At 38.3% G+C, this 15,734-nt stretch overlaps 1 protein-coding gene across 1 annotated transcript; it reads left to right on the top strand.

The window, feature by feature from the left end:
- Window positions 1-13,249: 13,249 nt before the first annotated feature.
- On the top strand, window positions 13,250-13,699 carry LOC143546070 (uncharacterized). Its single transcript, XM_077037816.1, has one exon. It carries the CDS (start codon window positions 13,250-13,252, stop codon window positions 13,697-13,699), a length of 450 nt encoding a protein of 149 aa, XP_076893931.1.
- The last annotated feature ends 2,035 nt before the right edge of the window (window positions 13,700-15,734 follow it).

The following is a 15,734-nucleotide window of genomic DNA, read 5'->3' on the forward strand; positions in this document are numbered from 1 at the left end:
GCTTCACTGTGTGTACCGTATAATATTTTAATTTTCTATAAGTGGTTGTGAGCGAAAAAGAGAGAAAAAAATAATGATAAATGTATAAAAAGTATTATTTTATTAAACAGGAGAGAGAATATACAATGATTTTTAGTTTAATTATCAATCAATCAATCAATCATGCCCAGTAAAATCCCACCGACAGCAAAGCTTTATAGTAGGGTCTGGGGAGGGTGGGATGTAGGCACACCGTACCTCTATCCAAAGGAATAAAGAGGTGGCTTCCAGAGAGACCCTCGGCTCTAAGTACATGTGTATGAAGCAAAATAAAGGAAATCAAAGGTTAACAGTTATATAAAAACTACTACTAATTATAATAATATTAATAATAAGATCACAGTTTAACAGCTATATAAAAGCTAATAATTATTATAATAATAATAATATATGTAAGGGGAATACCATTATGGTATGTGACCTAAATAAATTAAGTCTAAGCCCTAAGGTATTGAATTCTCTCTAAAAATCCTTAACTTTAATTCTACTTCTCCACGAATTCCTATCCTCAACCATGTCCTCGGAGAGGTTTAGGTTTATCAAATCATGCCTAATCCTCTCATCCCAAGTCAATTTCGGTCGTCCTCTACCCCTCCTCCCCAATATAGTAATGTTTTCTACGGATCTAACAGGATTCGTCGTCTGTCTTCTCTTTACATGTCCAAACCATCTCAATCTCCACTCTCTTATCTTGTCTGCTATGTTCGCCACCCCTAATCTCTCGCGAAACACAACGTTTCTTATTCGGTCTAGCCTTGTGTGCCCACACATCCTACGTAGCATTCTCATTTCTGCTACCTCCATCTTCCGCACTTGTGCCTTCTTGATGGCCCAACAATCTGTTCCATATAGCATTGCAGGTCTAACTGCCACCCTATAGAATTTTCCCTTTAGTTTAGTCGGGAAACTCTTGTCGCACAATATACCTGTGGCTGCTTTCCATCTACACCATCCTACCTGAACTCGGTGGGTCACATCACTGTCTAATTCCCCATCGCTCTGTACAAATGATCCTAAATACTTGAACTTCGTTACCTGCGGGACCACCTGCCCTTCAATTGTGATCTGTGCGTCTTCATTGTCGTTTATCCCACCAAAATCACAGTGTAGGTACTCCGTCTTAGATCGGCTAATCTTTAAACCTTTTGTCTCTAAGGTTGTTCGCCACTCCTCAAGCCTCATGTTTAGATCTTGTTTTTTCTCAGCAAGTAACACAATATCGTCTGCGAACATCATGCACCACGGGAGAGTCCCCTGAATTGACTTTGACAACTCATCCAAGACTACTGCATAAAGAAACGGGCTCAACGCTAACCCCTGGTGAAGACCTACCTCTACAGGAAAGAAATCAGTATCCCCCACTGGCGCACGGACACTTGTTTCACTCCTGGTATACATATCCATAATTATCTCTATGTATTTCCTGGGCACTCTTCTACCCTCCAAGCACTCCCAGAGCACCTGTCGTGGCACACTGTCGTAGGCCTTTTCTAGGGTAATAAACACCATATGTAGATCACGCTTATTCTCCCTATACTTTTCCATTAATCTTCTTATAAGGTGTATTGCCTCTGTGGTGGAATGCCCCGACATGAAGCCAAATTGGTTGACCGTAATTATATCTACTATTATAATAAACAAAAATCATTGTTGTACCACATGACACCTAATTGTCCTATTTTTGTGCCAAGTGTCATAATTATTATACAACATTGAAAGTCAAAACTTTCTAATTTAAACAAATAATAAATATTCTAAAAAATCCATTTTAATGATTTATTTATGATTTTGAATAAAAGAATGTATGTAAAATATTTGAAACACATTTTTAGTGTTTGTAAATTTTTATTGTATGTTTTTAGTTTATTAGTGACCAATTCAAAATGTGTCAATATTTGTATTTACTCCAACCAATACGAAAATGATTAATCTCACTTGATTACCTTTTTACTTTTAATTCTATATAATAAACTTTTTTATATGTATTAATAACTTTTACTAAAGTGACATAATTCAACACTCAATGAGAAAAATTGATTGATGATGGTGCATATCAGTACTCTCTCTTTTATATATAATAACTATGTAAATTTTTTATGTCACATTTTAACTAATAGTGAAATTCATTGTGTTTATTATACTTCATTTGCAGGTCAAGGTATTATACAAACTTGCATAAACTAAAGTATCGGGCCAAACTAATATAAAAATAGAGTTGTTTTGATCCCCGTAATACAGTGGTACCATAATGAATTTTTGTTTATATCCATTTATATTCAAGAAAAAATATTCATATCTTCCTAGATGACTATTGTTGTGTTGTCAATTACAGGAAACACTCACTTTTATTTTTTTTTAAATTTCAAATCTTACAAGTTGAGATCATAAAGTATAATTGACTACTATAAATGAGAGGAAAATGGTTGTAATTATGGGTGTTGCAAAGCGATTCCATACAAAATCATTGTAAGATCATGAGTAGGGCGTTTGAAATAATAATTATTTTCTTTTAAGTTGATTGTTTAATATTATGATTATTTGTGTTGTATCTTTTACACAAGAATCTTGAAATTGTTTGATACAAGGGAGGAATGATGGTTTGGTTTTCAGTGAGATACTTATTTGTTGTGAATAAAACATTTGCAACAATTTTTTTTACTATGATTTACGTATTAGGTCACAACAAGTTCCACTTGAAACAGACCCACTTTTAGTATGACTTGGAACATGTTGGGCAAGTTCAACTTGTATTCTATCCTTTAAGTAAACGGAACAAATTTGCTACTTGTGTTCTCTTATAGCTTGCAAAATGAACGGGTCGTGACACTCGACGCAGCACATAAGAACCGGTTTGGTTAGTACACGTTTTTTTACCTTTATACACAAATATAAAACTCACTATAACTATTAAGTTTCTTGTATATTGTTAGAGTTGAGTAAAATGTGTCAATATCATCTAAAGTTATTTTAGTAAAGACGGCATGTTTGATACTGAAAAAAATTTGTTATAAAATGTCTATAACTTTATTTGTATTACACTTTCTTTACCGATATTACCAAATGTGTAGTTGTCCTTGCTTATAATTTTATAACATAAGACATGAATTAGAAAAAAAAGACATGAATTAAGCTAGATAAGTTTATTTTTTATTAGTTATGGATGGTTACTTAATTAACATCATTAAACCCCTAAATTGAATACAATGGTAATTTTTTTACCAATAGAAACTATTGCTGTTGTTAGTTCAGTAGAAAAATATGTTGAGACTAAACTTACCACCCCGCTCCTCTACTTGTTATAAAATGTTTCCTGTAATTGACAACACAACAATAGTCATCTAGGAAGATATGAATATTTTTTCTTGAATATAAATGGATATAAACAAAAATTCATTATGGTACCACTGTATTACGGGAATCAAAACAACTCTATTTTTATATTAGTTTGGCCCGATACTTTAGTTTATGCAAGTTTGTATAATACCTTGACCTGCAAATGAAGTATAATAAACACAATGAATTTCACTATCAGTTAAAATGTGACATAAAAAATTTACATAGTTATTATATATAAAAGAGAGAGTACTGATATGCACCATCATCAATCAATTTTTCTCATTGAGTGTTGAATTATGTCACTTTAGTAACCCTTCCCTAAACTTTTCATTCTTTTAACAATTTTACTTGACATATTAATCCCCTTTAACATTATTTTTACATTTTATAGTTTTCTTTTAAAATATCAAACAAAAAACTATAAAGTTATTATTTTTATATTTATTTTTTTGTATGTCACTCTTTTTGTGCTTATTTTTTATCATAATAATAACATTATCAGTATCCATGTATGTATATATGTATATAGTGATATATGTTTGGTCATATTCATGTACATTAAAAAGCTAGATTAGAAAACTTTCATAATATGAAATTTGTTTAAAATATGCAGACCATATCTAAAAATTATTAAAAAACAACTACCTTGACAACCAAATCAAATAAGAAAAGGTGATATTTTGTATAGAAAAAAACATATTTTTAAATAATAAAAAATATTTTTTATAAATAAGAAAAGGTGATATTTTGTTATTTAAAAAATCATTTCTAAAATATTAAAAACAATAATAATAAAAAATAACAAAATGACAACAAAAAAACAAAAAAAGTTTGAATTGTATTAATGAAAAACTTGAAAGATGAGGTATATTTAGTAAAAATGAGGGGGATGTGATACGTTTAGTAGCACCCTTATTGCAATATAAAAAACATAATCATATAATATAATATAATGAATAATATTTAATTTTTCAAACCCAATACACGGGTTTCTAATCTAGTGATATATATATATATATATATATATGGTAGGAAATGGGCTGAGAATGCTCTTAGACAAACTATGTTTATAATTACGCACGTATATAATTATACGACTTATATGATAATCACACACCATATTTTTATATTTACGTATGTACATAATCATGCATAACAAATGGGTTTTTAAATTTTATATAGGTAGCTATATATTTTCGAGCCTAAAAGAATTATTATGTACCAATACTGATAAATAAAATTAAAGATATTTAAACGCGAAAATGTGTCACTAACGTGAAGATTCTTGCCCAACATGTTCCAAGTCATACTAAAAGTAACGTGTATAAATCACAAATACTGTTTCCTTTTCTCATATATAGTATTATAAACTTATATACAGCAATATAAAATCCAATAACAAATCTCATTTCGTGAGAAGATGATCATCCAACCAACTTTAGGGTATCGAGACCCAATTTCGTTAGGTGGTGCGTCACTAAACCATACAAAAAAGAAGCAATCTTTCGTTTTCGGTTTGCTGAATCATATTTATTCATTTCTTTATAACGGTTCTGTGAGAAATAAATAAACAAATTAGATTTACTTTTATTATTACATCAACCTTCTTTCTCTTAAAAAAAGACTCATTTTGATTACTAATAGTTTACAAGTGAAAGGACTAAATGGTTAAACCAAGAAAGAAGAGGGTTAAAGTTTAAAAGTTGGTGATCAAAGATAATCAAGAATGAGAAGAGATAATTATTAGAGTTAGAGATCAAATTTGTTTTAATTGGTTTATTTAGTTTCCTAGTTGTGAGTTACCACAAAATTATCGGTGTTGGTTCATGTTGCTCGATCCAATTAAGTTGAAGATAAGAGTTGAAGATCAAGTTGTTAGATTGAAAAAAAGAGAAACAAGAGTGTGGTCGGCTATAGGAGAGTCGAGAAAGAAAAAACTAAGGAAAAGCTGTAAGAAAGCAACCAAGTTTTTTGAAGTATCAACTACGCTGGTGTTGATCAAGAAAAGGAAACAAAAGAAAAATATGTAGCTTGAGTCAAAAAGAATTAATTAGAAGAAAATAACCTACCAAACAAGTAGGTTAAATATCTTTCCTTGTGTTGAAGTCCATCGACAAAGAAAAAAGGCAGAGAATAAGGTAACGAACAACAATCTAAATGTTTTTCAACAGCGTGAAGATTAAAAGGAAGTGTATCAATGAAGAAGAGCGATCGAGGATACAAACAGAAGAGTACGTGTAGAGGTAGGGTATAAAACCCACCATTTAACAAAGTATAACACTAAGTTCATATGCTGGGCGGAACACTTGGCGCCGGGATGTCACTAACGCCAGGCGTAGTGCATGGCGCAAAGAGTGTAGTCCAATATAAAATTTTTCCTGGCACCTCGGGAATGGTAATACGAAGGTCCCACCAGCATGGGACAAAAAGGTGGCAACCCACATAGGGATAAACGCTAAACTAATGGGGATTGGACAACACATAAAGGACGATACAAACAGTACAACCACGTTCTTATCAAAAGGCCATGATGTCCACCAACTTCCACCAACCACCACGACCGCACGGGTGGAGAATATTATTGGTGGAAAACCTGACAAGGTGGTTGGTCACACTCTCTCTCCTCCGGCTATAAATACCAATAAACCTCCATATGGTAAAGGATATACTCTCTCTTACTATTACTATCAAACTATATTATCTTGTACTATCAAGTACTGATTCTCACGCCGGAGGGTGGTTACGAGAGAATCCCTCCATTCCTCGTAACGAGCTCACGGTGTTCTGTTTTGCAGGATACACTCGTCTGCGCCAAGAAGGTTTTATAACCCATCGTGTAGAATACTTAACCATAACCCTCGGACTAACGTGTTTCTTCATTGGTGCCATCCGTGCATATAGCTAGAACAGTAACTCACTCTGTTCTTGACTCAGATGAGTGGCAAGACCACATCAAAAGAGGTTGGCCAGAAGGCCAACCAAGAAGGAAACATCGAAAATCTGGACGTTGGGGGTACAGGTGAAGGTCTCCTTAACGCCTCCACCATTCACCCTTCCGTCACAGATAAAGAAAAAACCAAAGCACGTTCCAAAGCAACTATGCCGCCAGACATTATGGCGTGGCTCGAAGCAGAGCAACAAAAACTGAAAGACAAAGTACGAGAAAAAATAGCATCCGTTGTGAAACCTAGATCGTTGTTCGATACAATCTCTCATAGCAATGAAGAAGAAGATTCTGAAGAAAACTCAACGCCGATTTATGCGAAAACACCACCCGTTAAAACGCCTCCTGCTAAGCAAAACAGCAAAGCAGGAGAAAAGTCGCAGCGGTCGAATCTCAAGGCAGACTCACGCCTAGACGACCCGAACTACGAAGAAAGCTAGAAAGGGTTAGACACCAAAAATTCAGTAAAATACCACCCAGAAGCGGCAGACGATTTTTCCAAACCATACTGACCAACAACGTCGGCAGGGAAATCAAAATTTGTGGCAAGAATAGCCGAAACAGAACTACCAGAAAATCCTAAAATCACGCCAACGGTAGGCCAGTATGATGGTATCTCAGATCCAGACGATCATTTGCAAACCTTCACAGCTGCTGGGCTAGTATCAGGGTGGACCATGCCGTTATGGTGTCACATTTTTACGCTAACACTAGTCGGAGCCGACAGAGCATGGTTTGAAAGATTGCCAGATGGGCAGATTACAAGCTGGGAAGACTTAACGAAAAAGTTCACATAACAGTTTAGCCAGAAACGACGACACATCAGTGACCCAGCAGACATTCTGAATGTCGTCAGAAGAGACAATGAAACACTAGAAGATTTCATCACCATATTTAACCAAGAAGGCCTGAACATCGGCGCCGTAAGCGAAGAACTGCTGCGAGCAGCCTTTCGCCAAAACGTAAAGTGTGACGACCTTATTCGTAACCTTACGGGCAGGGATGACATGCCGCAACGATGGGACGATGTTATGACCGCGGCCAAAAGGTACGCGAGGATGGAGAAGAGCTTGGGGAAAGAACTGGCAAGGAACGACGCCAGAAACGACATCAGTAGAGCCCGCCAGGGCAAACGAATGTCTTCCGTATGGTCAAGGTTAAACAGCGACAGAAAAGTTACTGTGACTTTCATGAACAACATGACCACACAACGAACCAGTGTATCAACTTGAAAGACGCAATCGAAGAATGCGTAAAAAGCGGCAAGTTGGATCACCTTGTCAGAAACATCAAGGGAAAATACAGACGTCCACCCCCAAGAGATGGCGGAAGACCAGAAAAGTAAATCAAAGATCTTCATGCCAATATGATCTCAGGCAAAGTCCAGAACAAGAAAAGAAGGCAAACAGAGTGGGCGGTGTGGAAGGAAGAGCAAGTCATCTTCCCAAAAGTAAGAGGAGGTCCAAACAAAAAAGCACCTTTGGTGATCACAGCTGTATTCGGCAATTACAGAACCCCACGTTTTTTTGTCGATGTGGGAGCAACATCCAACATCATGTACCGCCAGTGCTTCGACCTATTAGAATAAAAAGACAGGCATCAGTTAACAGCTGTCAACGCTCCAATCGCGGGTTTCAACCAGAGCATTGAATACCCGCTGGGACAGCTGACATTCCCAGTCGAGTTAAGTGACGGACTCCATTCACGAATGGAAGACGTTGACTTCCTGGTGAGACGTTGACTTCCTGGTGATGGAGACTCCTCATCCACAGTTTGACATAATCCTGGGAAGAGATGCTATTGGCAATTTTAACGCTACCTCGTCAACAGCGCATGGAATATTGGGAGTGCCAACACCAACGGGGATAGCAATGATCCACGCCAACAAAGAATGCAACATGGCGGAAGAAAAAACACCGCCACAGAAGGTGCTGAAAACCAGCAAAACTAGAGAAGTGGAAAAATGGGCGCTCAACAAAGAATTCCCAGAACAAAGCATAACCATTGGGCCAAGCATCTCTGAAGGAGTGCTTGCGGCGCTCAAAAGCTTGTTAGTCAAGAACATTGATGTTTTCGCTTGGACCCCGGCGGACATGACAGGGGACCCAAGAAGCAAAGCGGAACACGAATTAAAAGTCAACCCAACTTTCGTCCCGGTTGTACAAAAAAGAAGGAAGATGGGACCAGAACAAGCAAAAGCTTGTGATGAACAAGTCCAGCAATTAATAGATGCGGGCATAATCCGAGAAATTCAGTACCAAAAATGGGTAGCCAACCCAGTAATGGTACCCAAGGCAAACGGCCAATGGCGCATGTGTATTGACTTCAAATACCTCAACAAAGCATGCCCAAAATATTGTTACCCATTGCCAAAAATTGACCTCAAGGTAGACGCATTGGCACCATTTCAGTTTAAATGTTTTCTAGACGCATATAAAGTTACCACCAAATTCACATGGCGGCAAAAGACCAAGACAAAACGGCGTTCCGAACAAGCAGCGGAACATATTGTTATAAAATGATGTCGTTCGGTCTCAAAAACGCCGGGTCTACATACCAGCGATTGATGGACAAAGAATTCAAATATCAAATTGGAAGAAACCTAGAGGTATACATGGACGACTTAGTCGTTAAAAGCAAAACGGAGGTAACAATGTTGAAAGACATCGAAGAAACCTTCAAAACGCTAAGGTCAATCAGCATGAAGCTTAAACCAGGAAAATGTTCCTTCGGAATGGAAGAAGGAAAATTCCTGGGAGTAGTAGTAACAAATGGCGGCTTCAGAGCCAACCTAGAAAAACTAGAGGCTGTGTTAAAAATTCCTTCACCAAAATCTATCAAGCAAGTGCAAACACTTAATGGCCGATTAGTCGCGCTTGTGACATTCGTCAATTTCGGGTCTCGTTTGTATTCGTTTTTGTATTCGTTTATCATGTAAACCGACCCATTTTGTAAACCAAAGCTTATGATATAATCAAAATGATGTATTTTATGTTACAATATTGTTTTACACTTGTTGGGTCTTGAAAACATTCTTTTTGGTCCTTAAAACTCTTTAAAAATGACTTAAACCAAACTTTGGGGACTATTATTGCCATTTACCAAAAACTTGTTTGACCATTTCAACCATCACATGCATCTTTACCCTATTTGTATGAACCATACTCTTAACATTATAAAAGCAAGGCTCCATACACCATTTTGGTTGTTCATCTTCTCCAAATCTCTCTCAAATCCAAGTATTCATCTTCAACATTTTGTTATTTTGATTTCTTAAGGTCAACTAACTATAGTCTTTCATTTTAACTTGTTCATCTAATATTACTAACACTTGAATATGGTGGTACAACATATATATAATACACACCCCTTGTTTCCTTTATTTGTTACTTCACCGACTCCGGTTGGTTAAGTTTCGAATGTCATAAGGCAAGGCTTCATGGAGGACTTCGTGTTCTTGATATATATTTACACACACATAACTTCTATACATATCACTTATGACTAACTTCTAACCCTTTTTAGTTTGTTCATCTTATTTACAAGTTCCATGGTGTGGGTTTGTATAAGACTAACCTCGGTTTAACCGAAACTAGTTCAAACCGGAAACCGAACTTTTGTTTACTAGTTTTGTTAAAATAGTTGTTTAAACATGTTTATTGCTAGATTTGAGTTTCAAAAATCATTTTTACAAGTTCTTTGATATTAATCATATGGAATCCATCTATGAACTCGTTGGGAGATGGAAACCGAACTAAACCGAAACTTTTGCTTAAAAGACTTGTAGTTAACTTTTTAGTTGTAAAATTTAAGTTTTCTTCATTTATAAACCAATATACAAGTTCTATGATATTTGGGCATGTAGAAACCATCTATGAACTATTTGTGAGATGGAGACCGAACCAAGCCAAACTATACCGACTTTTACTAGCTTAAGACACACAAGTGTGTTTTTAGCTATCAAGACTTGTATATTTCTTTAAAAATAGTTTACAAACTGATTTTAATTATTTTCTTTTGGAATTTTTGGATCCAACTTGATCTCATCACATAGTTTGGACCGACAAATCGAACACTCGCTTAACGTGCGTTGTTAGTTCTAAACAATAGATCTACATACTTGGTTAAGTGTTAGTATATTTTAATGAGTTATCTCATAACAATTAATATGTTGGAAAGTTGACTTTGGGTTTGACCATTTGTCAAGACCCGAACCGACAACCCGAACACTCGTTAAAGACACGTTTTAGTATCTTTGTCCCAAAGGAACTTGCATTTTAGCATTTTTCCCACCTTATTACTTAACATTGGTTAAGTAAATATTAAGGTTAGATACTTTAACATGGTTTCGAGCAAACTTACATTTTTAAAGGATTGTTATTATAAATTCTTAAATAGTTACATTTTAAACCTTGAACTTTAATTGTTTACTATTTGCAACAATTATTTTATTTAAAGATCTTCAAGACAACCATTCTAAATCCAAGATTTTATTGTCATTTAGGCCTTGCTCGTTAAACTTCATCCATCCGGTTATTCATCTTTTACCGATCAAGTTTTATACTTGAACGTGAGTAACTTCATACCCCGTTTTCTATATTTTATTTTGGGGGTGACATTTCATCTTATCTAAACTAAATGTTTTATACTTGGGTCTTAAACCACAAACGTTGTTGTATACTTTACTTGAATAATTTCTCGATTTGGTGTTTAATGCTTATTTGCCTATGTGTTTATCGCTTTTGGATGGTGGAACTATAAATCCTAGACCATTTGGCAACCCCTCATGGCAAGGTGTCGTTAACGTAATGCAATTAACGATAACTATAAAATCCTAAACTATTTGGCAACCCCTTATAGTTGGGTGTCGCATTCTGTTAGCGATAACTATTTATCCAAGTTTATAGCTATTATTTATGGTTTTGTATACTAGTTTTGTGGCTCTTCATACTATATATCTATTGTTCAAACTTATGAATTGCTCACCAACCTTTGTGTTGATAAACTTTATTTTATGAAATGTTACAGGTTTGCATCTAGGTTGATTTTGGAGTTCGGTGAAGAAAACGTCACAAATACCGTTAGGATATTAGAAAAAATGAACAATATTTGATTTGCTATATTTTGTTGTATTTGACTTATGAATATTTGGTTATGTGAGATTTTCGATGTTGTGAAATGAAATGAGTTTGTTAAATATTGTCGCTTTAAATAGTGTCATGCGCTTATGAACAATCGTTGCACCCCGGCATGTTCCGCCGCCTTTGGTCGGGGTGTGACAGCGCTGAACAGATTTTTGTCAAGTCATGCTGAAAAATCTTTTCCGTTCGTGTCAACCTTGAGGAATTGCCTCAAGAGATCTCAGTTTCGGTGGACAGAAGAAGAGGAAAAAGCATTTCAAGAAATTAAGACGCGCCTGGCGGAACTACCAACGCTAACAGCCCCTAAAACTGGAGAACCGCTGATAGTATACCTAGCAGCTTCAGAAAGAACGGTCGGCGTTGTCTTAATGGTGGAAAGAAACGGCGCTCAAACGCCCTTCTACTATATAAGTCGCACCCTCGCGGACGCAGAAACAAGATATTCCATCTTGGAAAAATTGGTTCTATCTTTGGTCCAGACAGCGCGCCGTTTAAGGAGATACTTTCAAGGCCACCCAATACATGTTCTCACTAACTTTCGCCTACAAAATGTACTAAGCAAACCAGAAATATCTGGGAGGCTTGCAAAATGGGCGATAGAATTAGGAGAACATGCTATCGAATACAAACCAAGGCCAGCAATCAAAGGACAAGTCTTGGCAGACTTCATCACGGAAATCCCTCAAGAAAAAGAAGAGGAATGCAAAAGAGAGATCGAAACCCCCGTCGATCAACAAAAAGACGAAGTCTAGAAGCTGTTCACAGACGGAGCCTCCAATGATGAAGGTGCAGGCGCGGGCCTAAGAATAACCAACCCAGAAGGACAACACTTTACGTACGCGATACGCCTAGAATTCAAAAGCACAAACAACAAGGCGGAGTACGAAACACTGTTGGCAGGATTGAGGATCACTAAAAAATTGGGGGCCCGACATTTGGAGTCACACGTGGATTCAATGCTAGTGGCAAATCAAATCGAAGGATCATACGATGCAAAAAATGACAAGATGGCGTCATACTTAGCGCAAGCTAAAATGCTAATGGCAGCTTTTGCCACATGAAAAGTAAAACACATCAACAGAAGCGAGAACAAACAGACTGACGCCTTAAGCAAATTGGCCTCGGTTGGTTTTGAACACCTCGCAAAAGACGTCCGCATCGAAGTCCTGACAACGCCTTCAATAATGAACAAAGAAGTTCTCGTATGTTCAGAAGCAGAAAAGAGCTGGATGACGCCAATCATCAATTACCTCGAAAGAGGTATCTTGCCAGAAAACAAAGCAGAAGCGCGGAAGATCCGCCACAAAGCATTGAATTACACAATCCAACGTGACATTCTCTACAGGCGATCGTACTTGGGTCCACTTCTCAGATGTGTAGACCCACAAGACGCAAATTATCTGCTAAGAGAAATTCACGAAGGAATATGTGGTGTACATGCAGGCCCGAGAATGGTGGTCGCCAAAATCATGAACACAGGGTACTATTGGCCAAGTATGCATGTAGACGCCGAAAAAGAATTGAGACGATGCAGCGCCTGCCAACGCCACGCACCAAACACCTTGCGTCCGAAAAATGCCATGATACCAGTGACAACCTCTTGGCCATTTCAAAAATGGGCAATCGATATAACAGGACCATTTCCAGAGGCGCCGGGGCGTGTGAAGTTCCTAATTGTAGCAATTGATTACTTCACAAAATGGGTAGAAGCAAAGCCGGTAGCATCAATCAACGCAGCCAGCGTAAAAAATTTCATATGGGAATCATAATCTGTCGCTTTGGGTTACCCATGAATTTGGTCAGTGACAACGGAACACAGTTTGCCGACCAACACATCCAAAGATGGTTAAAGGAGCTCAATGTCACACAGACATTAACTTATGTTACTCATCCACAAGGGAATGGCGAAGTAGAACGCGCCAATAGAACAATCATAGGCGGAATCAAGAAAAGGTTGGCAAACCATAAATCAGGATGGGTCGATCAACTACCTCACGTACTGTGGGCTATAAGAACGCACAAAAATACAAGTAATGCAGAAACGCCGTTCAGCCTAACTTACGGTACTGAAGCAATGATCCCAGCCGAAGTCGACGTTCCGTCACCAAGAGTCACATTACCAAATGACAACGACACAGAAAGGCGGCTAGACTTAATGCTTCTCGAAGAACGTCGAGAGTTAGCTGCAATAAGGGAACAAAACTACAAGCACTACAGAAGTATTACAACACGAAAGTGAAAATATGTGAGTTCAATGCTGGAGATTACGTCCTTCGCAACAACGAGGCATCAAGAGTACAGGCACAAGGAAAACTAACGCCATCTTGGGAAGACCCATACCAAATCAAGGAAGTATTGGGAAAAGGCGCCTACACTCTGATGCAGCTCGATGGCTCAGCGATTCCTAGAACATGGAACGCAGCACAGCTGCGAAGGTGTTACATGTAAATCGATTCCAGTTGTAAAAACGGGCCAAGGGCCTAATTTGAATGGAAACGATACTCCACATTTCATAATTTTAAGAAAAAACAGAGATTTCATTTATATACAAATAATTACAAGCGAGTACTCATACCCGAATATACAAAAAAAAGAGAAAAACAAAGGGTACAACTATACAAATCAAGAAGATAGCCTAATCTATGTTGTTGACACTCTTCCCAGATTCAACAACTACGCTATCTTCCTGGCCGCTAACAGGAGCGGTAGAAGGACCAGCCTGCGAAGGCTCAAGAAAATCCCTCAACAGCTGCACGCCGTTCTCCTCCTTAGCATACTGAGCAACTTGGGAAAGAATAGGAAACGTAAGAGAATCATATTCTGTCTCAGCGGCGGTATACTCCTTTTCCACATCAACGGTGTGAAGAGCATAGGCCTCAAGCGGGAGGTTGTCACGCGAATGCGTAACAGCATCCTGAATGCCAGCCTTGTGGCCAAGCTGTTGAGAAGCATTAACAAGGACTCCAACGCAACGCGTCAAATCATCATCGCTAATGATGCGTTGGGCAACCTGCATAAAGAAAAATATCAGTAAAGCAAACAAGAAAACAGAAAAAGAGGCAGAATACCTTGCAAATGGCATGCTTCAACAGCCAATCGCGGTCAGAAGTGGCAGCGGCGCGCTCAGAAGTCAAAACTTTAATGGCCTCCTCATTGGAAACCAGCACGTTAGCCAGCTTTCCTGCATCCGCCTTCCTCAGCTCGGCTTCCGCCTCCAACCCTTCAATACGCTTGCGAAAAGCAGCGTTTTCACATTCGAGTCGAACGGAAGCCTCCTTGGCAGCAAGAGCGCGACTGCGTGCTTCTTCAGGATCAGCATTAGACTTCTTGCACGAAGTCTCAAAATCCTAATAGCGGGCGGCACGCTCGCGGGCAGACTCCGCCAATTCTGCCTCAGCTTTCGCCAATTTCGTCTCGACATCGCTTAAAGCTTGGCGATGCTCAGACGACTCTTTACCCGCCTTCCAGGCGCCAGCCTCATCATCTTTCACCAACTGTTCCATCTCCCTCATCCGAACACCTGCATCAATCTTCTCCTCATGAAGAGCGCGGTTCTCGGGTAATAGTTCCGTGAAACAGGAAAAAGCCTAGACTTGGTGAAAAGCTGCATCGGAATACAAACTATTCCGGGGCTGGATTTTACGAGCAATGCGCTCGCCAGGAGGAACAGCATGTTCCAAAAAATCTGTACAAGTGGCCGGGTCTTCAAAATTGGCACCACAATTAACCTTCCATCGAGAGTGAAAAATTTGGTTCGCCTCTATAGAGTCGCGGGGGTCCATATTTACATTCAATACCCCACCACTCAAACCGCCACTAAACCCGCTGCTGCTGCTACCTCGGAACTCAAAAAATTTACCTTGTAGCGTCGCACCCATGCTAAAAGGCGGCGGCGGCACAACCTCGTCACCATCAAGAATAAAATCCTTGTCTGGTGAGGATTGTCTTGATCAAAATCCGCGAAAGAATTGACCGCCGATTCAAGACCAACCTTAGACGATTCGTCCATAATCGCCTTCATCGGTTCAACAGACGAACTTGGCTGACAGACAACTGGAATAGACCCAGAAGACGCATGCACAGTCGTCACAATGGTTTCAGCCTCAGACGGGCCAACCACACCCGCCATCATTGGCAAACTCAGCATTTGTACAGTAGGCGCCGTAATGTACATAGAAATATACATCTTTTCAGCATCAAATAATCTCTAGAAACTGCAATTTCTATCTAATAACATAGCATAAAAGGCTACTTATCATAATAAAACGTAATTT

The sequence above is a fragment of the Bidens hawaiensis genome, unplaced genomic scaffold (assembly GCF_021521415.1).
Source record: "Bidens hawaiensis isolate Kalapana, Puna unplaced genomic scaffold, B.hawaiensis_p1.1 tig00014201_1, whole genome shotgun sequence".
Classification (NCBI taxonomy): domain Eukaryota; kingdom Viridiplantae; phylum Streptophyta; class Magnoliopsida; order Asterales; family Asteraceae; genus Bidens; species Bidens hawaiensis.

What these genes read in the sequence shown, in the direction of transcription:
- LOC143546070 (XM_077037816.1), top strand. Translation starts at nt 13,250, where the DNA reads ATGAATTTGGTCAGTGACAACGGAACACAGTTTGCCGACCAACACATC.